Genomic DNA, 8406 nt, shown 5'->3' with positions numbered 1-8406 from the left:
CGATGTATGGAACATGTTTGAACTTGGAAGGATAGCTGAAGCAGCAACGATCTGGTGCTTTCGCACATGCGAAGAATTGGCTATAGGTGCGGCACTGCAGAAGGTGCACGATCGCAGAAGTAGGTAAGATGAGTCTGCAGGTGCAGACATGGGGCCGCAGGTGCGCGATCGCAGAAGCGGCCTGAAGATGAAGGGGGCAGTGGCGCAGGCGCGAGGGATCGACTGCATCTGCGAGCCCGCAGATGCGAAGAAGGTGTCACAGAAGGGAAATGAGGCCAGCAGGGGAGGACCGCATCTGCGATGCAATTTTCGCAAATGCGGAGCCGCAGAAGCTGAACCACTGGGGGCAGAAGGCTGCATTTAAGTTGGGACTTAGGCTCATTTTTCTTCATTTCTCTCACTTGTCCATCAAAGTTAGAGCTCTTTGAGGAGGGATTTTCACCTAGCACTTGGAGGTAAGTAATTTCTATACAATCTGAGTTTAAATCATGCATTATGGGTAATTGTAACATAGAAATTGTGGAAATTATAAGTTTAGTGGAAAAACCTAGGTCTTTTATAAAAAATGGGATTAGACTCCAAAAACGATTATGGAATCGGGTAGAAATTATATATTTGGGTAAGTGAGGCTATGGGTAATATTTATCTTCAAAAATTCCCGAATCCGGGCAAGTGGGCACGTGGGCCCGGGGGCAAATTTTAGGAATTTTCCAATTTGGGTTGGGTTATAACTCTAGAAGCTAAATTATGAACTTTTGAGTATATATTGATTAATTTATATAATATTTGACTAGTTTCAGATTGTTCAGCAATGACTTGAGGCTTTTAGAGCGAATTTATGGACCGGAAAGTGAGCTTGAGGACGGGGTAAGTCTCTTGCTTAACCTTGTAAGAGGAAATTTACCCCATAGGTGTTTTAAATTACTATTTGCTACTAATTGTGGGTGCTACGTACGCACGAAGTGACGAGAGTCCGTGCATAGCTACAATCATGCTTATGTCCGGGTAGTTTTAGGACTCTATCATGATTTATTATTTGCACTCTACTTGTTAATTTAAGTGTTTAAATTATATTGAAACTTGATAAAGGATTTGTAAAGACCTAACTTCATTTACTTTGAGTTTTTTTGGCAGGTCACTTGACCGTTGATAGAAATTTGTGCCTCCTTGTGTATTAGTCTCATAGTAGCCGTTAAATCGGAGTTCGTAAAGTATTCTCTCTTCTTGTGGAGAAGGCCGAACGCCTCGACAGTATAATAGATGCATCTATGGTTTGCGCCGGTCGACCCTCAGTAGTGTACACATTATTCTGGATCGGGTCATACGACCTTGACATAAATCGTGTGTGATAATTCTCGGAGTCCGATTACACTTGATATTACTTTCATGACTTGAGAAATTATAGTTTACTTGATGGGACATATTTGTTGAAGTTAATATGTGCTAAATGGGGATTTTAAATTGACTTCTAGTTAAAGAATCACTTATTTACTGTTTGTTATTGTGTTATTATTATTGATGTATTCCATGCCTATTTAGAATTTCTGTAGTTTATTTATTGGCCCATAGTAAGTATCGATGTCGATCCCTCGTCACTACTTCTTCGAGGTTAGACTAGATACTTACTGGGTATATGTTGTTTATGTACTCACGCTACACTTCTGCAGTAATTGTGCAGGATCTGAGGCAGGTGCATCTAGCAGTCATTCAGGCCCCTACCCCCGTTACTCCGAGGCATAGTGGTGAGCTGCTCTCTACGTCCGTTCTGCAGCACCCGTAGTCTCTCTTTTGTATTTATTTTATTTCTATCTTATTGTAGACAGTAGTGTAGGAGGTTTGTATATTCTACTAGTTGCTCATACACTTGTGACATCGGGTTTTGGGAATATTCTAGTAGAAACATCATAGGTTTGAGTATTAAATTCACTGTATTTACTGTCTTGTTTGTTTATGCTTTACTTTACTATAAATTCTTACTAATCATTCTCTTAATAAATAAAATCAACTACTTTGAAATTATTAAAAAGAACAACTACATGACTAGTTCATGCGTTGGCTTGCCTAGCAGCATTTCGTGATAGGATTGCTGCACCATCCCGGGCTCGCCGAGTACCTGGGTAGCCTTGGCAGAATTAGCATGAATTGTTTTAAAATTGTTTTTGGGCATTTAAGACATTTTTAATATTTTGTTTTGAAATAGTTACTCGAGACATCGAGTCGTACTTGTTGACAATTTTAAGTTTTATTAATGCATTATTGCTTTTCGTTTATTTATTGTTATCTTTCTACATTCTTTTTCAGCATAATTATTACATATCCTGATGAACCTACGACTGTGACATGTAATGAGACAACGCAACATAAGGAACTCGCATAAGCATTCATATATCGATGTTAGAAGATGATATAATACCTGAGGAAATTGTCAAAGAGGTAGAGAATTTTGAGAACAAACCAAAGTCCAATTTGGAAGAAATTGAGGCAGTTAACTTATGGGATTCTGAAACAGTCAAAGAAACTCGCATAAGCATTCATATATCGATGTTAGAGAAGGAAGAGTATATCAGGTTTCTAAAGGAATATGAGGATATTTTTGCATGGTCCTACGATGACTTGACTAGGTTAAGCACATCCATAGTGACGCACGAGCTACCTACCAACCCTACATGTCCTCCGGTGAAACAGAAGCTCCGGAAATTCAAGCCAGATATGAGTCTGAAGATAAAGGAAGAGGTTACCAAGCAAATCAAAGCCAAGGTCCTTCGAGTGGTCGAGTACCCAGCCTAGCTAGCCAATATTGTGCCGGTTCTAAAGAAGGACGGGAAAGTCAAAGTGTGCGTTGACTATCGAGATCTGAACAGAGTAAGTCCTAAGGATGATTTCCCATTGCGCAACATACACATACTGATAGACAATTGCACCAAGCATGAACTCTAATCCTTTGTGGATTGCTTCGCAGGATACCACCAGATTTGGATGGACGAAGAGGACGCTGAAAAGACAACCTTCATCACACCATGGGGGATATATTATTACAAAATGATGCCATTTCGTTTGAAGAACGTTGGGGCCACCTATATGAGGTCCATGACTAATCTTTTCCGTGATATGATACACAAGGAAATAGAGGTGTACGTGGATGACATTATTATCAAGTCTAAGAGAAGTTTGGATCATATAACAGACACGAGGAAGTTTTTCGACCGGCTTCGAAAGTACAATCTGAAGCTAAATCCTGCAAAATGTGCTTTCGGAGTCCCTGCTGGAAAGTTGCTGGGTTTCATCGTCAGTCGCTGCGGTATTGAGCTGGACCCGTCAAAAATCAAAGTTATTCAAGACTTGCCACCGCCAAAGAACAAGAAGGATGTGATGAGTTTTCTAGGACACCTCAATTACATCAGCCATTTTATAGCACAGTCAACGGTGACATGTGAGTCGATCTTCAAAATGCTGAGGAAATATGATGCGACGAGCTGGACCGAAGAATGTAAAAAGGTTTTCGCCAAAATCAAGGATGTTATACCATGTGCGTCCCAAGGTGATACATAATGAATATGAGACTTATTAATCATGATTTAAATTATTTTAAAGTCATAATATGGCTATATATGATATTTGGATAGAAAATATGAAGTTTGGGGAAAATCGGATTAAAGTTGCGGAAAAATCGACTAAGGATTTGCTCTGTAACATAGTTTTTTGAGAAATATATTTTGTGTTCCATATAAGGTCTTTTTGGTACATATTATATACCAAATTGAATGTATTGGAATTTAGTTTCCAATGAACTTAACCGTTCGTTCATACGACATCCTTATAAAAATATATAAGCGTCGGAAAATGGGCGAATGAGAGGGTGCCAAGCTAGCACCTTTTGACTTTTCAAAAGTTGATATATATGTCTTAACTCGTCTCTCTCTTCATTTATACATAGAACCTGACCAGAGAACACCATAAAACCCGTCCTTGAGCTCTCTAATAGTGCTTCAAATAATACTAACATCCCGGGTACGAAATCGAGAAACGATAACATCGGGACGATCCTTACGACGTAAGTATCGCTATATCGCCTCTCTTTTTCTTTGTAGTTTGAGTTTTGGAATATATTTAATAGTTAATAAAATACCTAATTTCTGTATTTAAGTGTTTAAATATCAAGAAAGGTTGATAAATTCGTTTCCTAATAGTTAGACCTCAAGGGACGGTGATCGGAAATCGTGAGTTCGAGTTATTTAACTTGTAGTGGACTGTTTTGTGGGCTGTTTCGTGTTGCTTTTGGGCTGTCTATTGTACTGCTGATTTATGGAGTTTGGAAGGATAAAAGAGCGTGGAGAAACGTCACATGTGGTAGGGTAGTAGGTTGGTCGCTCGTTGTTATAGTTACAGGCTAATTGATAACTTGTTGATTGGGTATATTTGGGTTTTTTGTTGTATTGAAGGTCCTGAATTGTAATTAGGTTAGTTTTGAGTTGCTGATTGTATTGTGCTTGTATCTCGCCTATAGTAGGATTGAGGGAGCAGTGAAATCAGGGGAAATGCTGCCCGTGTTATTTTAGAATCGAGTTATCGTTTGAGATACGTAATATACTACCGCCATCTAAGTTGTACACATATTTCTTTGTTATAGGGTTGGTGCGCTAGTTGTCATAAGCTTGTTGTTGAGTTTCATTGACGACTTGAGGTATGTTAATGCTATTCCTTCTTTATTTTTGGCATGATCCAAATGATACAAATAAAACGAGCAAAATACGCAACTTTCATAAATGACTCTATTCATAGAAATACTAGGGTGTCTATATTCTTGATTCCCCATGTGAATTATTATTATATCCTTTGTTCACGGGTCTCAAAAAAATACGTATTTGATAAAGTTTGTCCGAAAGGCATATTGATTTTATGATATTCGAGAAATCTTATTAACGTATTTCTTATGCATTTCATGCATTTATACATGTACATTGACCCATGACCAGAAGGCATTATATACGCGTATATTATGTGTATATGGGATATGGAAAAAAGGTTACGGCGTTATATACGCACCACCACATGATCAACTGGTATACGTTAATGATTTGCCCACAATGGCCGAGATGATTGATGGGATGCCCTTAGAGACTTGATGATGTTATGTACACCTATACCTATGCATGATACGATATTTACACACACGTGCATGACATTATAAATGTTTCAGAATTCATAAAGTTATTTAGACTCATAGATGGAATTCTTTACTCCATGTTTCATCTATGTCTTTTATGTACTGATTTTCATGCCTTACATACTCAGTACATTATTCATACTGACATTCCTTTTGCCTGGGGACGCTGCGTTTCATGCCCGCAGGTGTAGGTAAACAGGCTGACGATCCCCCTTCTTAAGATCCTTGATCAGCGAGAGTTGGTGTGCTCCATTTGATCCGGAGCTGTTTTGAGTTTTGGTACGATGTGTTTGCATACATATATAGGTACGACGGGGTCCAATCTCGTCCTTTATACAATTGTACACTCTATTAGAGATCTGTAGACAATCATGTATAGTTATATAGTATGTGGCCTTGTCGGCTCGCCCTATATATATATATATATATATATATATATATATATATATATATATATATATATATATATATAGGGCGAGCCGACAAGGCCACATACTATATAACTATATATATGTATATACGTCTTTTGGGCATGTTTTCTCACGTAGGTTGTTCATATGAATTAGTAGTTTATTTTCAGATGTTATGCATGACCTACACTTATTTCATGTTTATATCTTAGATGAATGCTTAGGGGTGTTCGATAGGTAGAACTCGGGCACTCGTCACGGCCCATCGGTTTGGGTCGTTACAAAGGAGTACTTGTCTAAGCCGCCCGTGTTGGTCCCGCTAGAGCCAGGAATACCTTTGTTGTTGTACCTGTCTGTGTTGGATGGAGCCTTTGGTTACGTCCTGGGGCAACATGATGAAACCGGGAGAAAAGAGCAGGCGATATATTATCTGTGTAAGAAGTTCACACCTTACGAAGCCTGGTACTCTTTGTTGGAATGTACCTGTTATGCTTTGACATGTATAGCCCAGAAATTAAGACACTACTTCTGTGCATACACTATGTACCTCATATCCAGGATGGATCCACTGAAATACATCTTTTAGAAACCCATGCCTACGGGTAAGTTAGCAAAGTGGCATATATTTATAAGTGAGTTTGACATCATCTCTGTGACTCAGAAGGCAGTCAAAGAGCAAGCATTGGCCGATCACCTAGCGGAGAACCCCGTAGACGGGGAGTACAAACCATTGAAGACGTATTTTCCTGACGAGGAAGTATCATTTGTAGGGGAAGATATTGCCAAAATATATGACGGTTGGAGGATGTTTTTTGACGGAGCCGCAAACTTTAAAGGAGTGGGTATTAGAGCTATTTTAGTATCAGAAACTAGTCAACACTACCCGGTGTCGGCCAAGCTCAGGTTCCCATGCACTAAAAAGATAGCAGAATACTGGGCTTGAATCTTGGGACTCAGATTAGCCATCGACATTAATGTTCAAAAGTTGTTGGTAATTGGAGATTCAGATCTATTGGTACACCAAGTACTAGGAGAATGGGCTACTAAGAACACTAAAATATTGCCATACTTGCATTGTATGCAAGATTTAATCAAGAGGTTCACGAAGATAGAATTCAAACACGTGTCAAGAATTTAGAACGAGTTTGCAGATGCGCTGACTACCTTGTCTTCCATGATATAACATCCAGACAAGAATTTCATTGATCCTATCCCGATAGAGATTCGTAAGCAGCCAGCTTATTGTGCTCATGTTGAAGAAGAGTTTGATGGAAAGCCATGGTTTCACGATATCAAGGAGTATTTGGATAAATAAGAATATCCATAAAATGCTACACACACTCAGAAGAGCACACTTCAAAGACTGGCCAACCACTTCTTTCAGAGCGGAGGGATTCTGTATAGAAGGACTCCTGACTTGGGATTGCTGCCATATATCGATACCAATGAGGCATCTAGATTTCTCGAAGAAATACACGTCAGAACCTACAGACCCCACATGAATGGGTTCGTTCTAGCCAAGAAGATATTGAGGACACGGTATTTTTGGATGACTATAGAGACATACTACATCAAGTATGTACAAAAGTTCCACCAATGCCAGGTACATACTGATGTAAACGAGTGCCACCCAACAAACTCAGTACAACGAGTTCACCCTGGCCATTCTCTACCTGAGGCATGGATGTCATCGGGCCAATTAAACCCGCTGATTCAAACAGACAGAGGTTCATTTTGGTGGCTATAGATTACTTTACAAAATGGGTCGAAGCCGCTTCCTATAAAGTTGTGACTAAGAAGGTCGTAGCAGATTTCGTTCGAGATCGTATTGTTTGTCGATTCGGAGTACCTGAGTCAATCATTACCGACAACTCCGCCAATCTCAATAGTGATATGATGAAAGCCATGTGTGAAACATTTAAGATCAAGCACCAGAATTCTACAACATACAGTCCGCAGATGAATGGAGTTGTGTAAGCCGCCAACAAGAACATCAAGAAGATATTAAGGAGATGGTGGACAATTACAAGCAATGTCATGAGAAGATACCATTTTCTTTGCTCGGGTACCGCACCATAGTTCGTACGTCAACTAGAGCAACCCCATATCTACTGGTCTACAGTACTGAAGTTGTTATACCTGCCGAGGTAGAGATTCCTTCCCTAAGAATCATACAGGAGGCCGAGCTCAGCAATGTGGAATGGATACGGAGCTGGTATGAGCAACTGGATCTCATTGACAGTAAAAGGATGAACACAGTGTGTCACGATCAACTCTACCAGAATAGAATGACAAGGGCTTTCAACAAAAATGTTAAATCGAGGCAAATCATACCGGGGCAGTTGGTGTTAAAGCGGATCTTCCCGTACCAGGACGAAGCAAAAGGGAAATTATCACCTAACTGGCACGACCCTTACATGGTTCACCGAGTACCGACAGGAGGAGCGCTTATACTTGCAGAGATGTATGGAGAAATATGGCCAAAACCTATCAATTCGGATGCAGTCAAGAGATATTATGTTTGAGATTAGGTTTGCACTTTCTTTTGATGTAACCTGAACTACGCTTGACCCGATTCCCATTTAAGAGGGGATACATAGGCAGTCCTGTGGGTTCGGTCACATCATAATAAAATCTTCATTCCCCTCTACGGCCAGGAACAAAGGCAAGATTTTGGGTTTTGTCAATCTCATTACGTCAAGGATCGCCAAGAAGTGTATTGCCGGAAGTATGTATTTAAACTAGGGCAGAATTTTGAGGAGGGTCCTCAAAATTCCTAGTTGAGAAGGTTTCAATGTCTCAAAACATGTCACAGTCTCTGATTTGACAAAA

General features: G+C 39.7%; 1 protein-coding gene across 1 annotated transcript; it reads left to right on the top strand.

Annotated features, from left to right (window-relative positions):
• Positions 1 to 2391: 2391 nt before the first annotated feature.
• Positions 2392 to 2787, top strand: LOC138901901 (uncharacterized). Its single transcript, XM_070189699.1, has one exon. It carries the CDS (start codon positions 2392 to 2394, stop codon positions 2785 to 2787), a length of 396 nt encoding a protein of 131 aa, XP_070045800.1.
• The last annotated feature ends 5619 nt before the right edge of the window (positions 2788 to 8406 follow it).

The sequence above is a fragment of the Nicotiana tomentosiformis genome, chromosome 11, assembly GCF_000390325.3.
Source record: "Nicotiana tomentosiformis chromosome 11, ASM39032v3, whole genome shotgun sequence".
Classification (NCBI taxonomy): Eukaryota; Viridiplantae; Streptophyta; class Magnoliopsida; order Solanales; family Solanaceae; genus Nicotiana; species Nicotiana tomentosiformis.
Note: the sequence above shows the minus strand (reverse complement) of the source record. Positions and strands in the feature narration are given on the sequence as shown.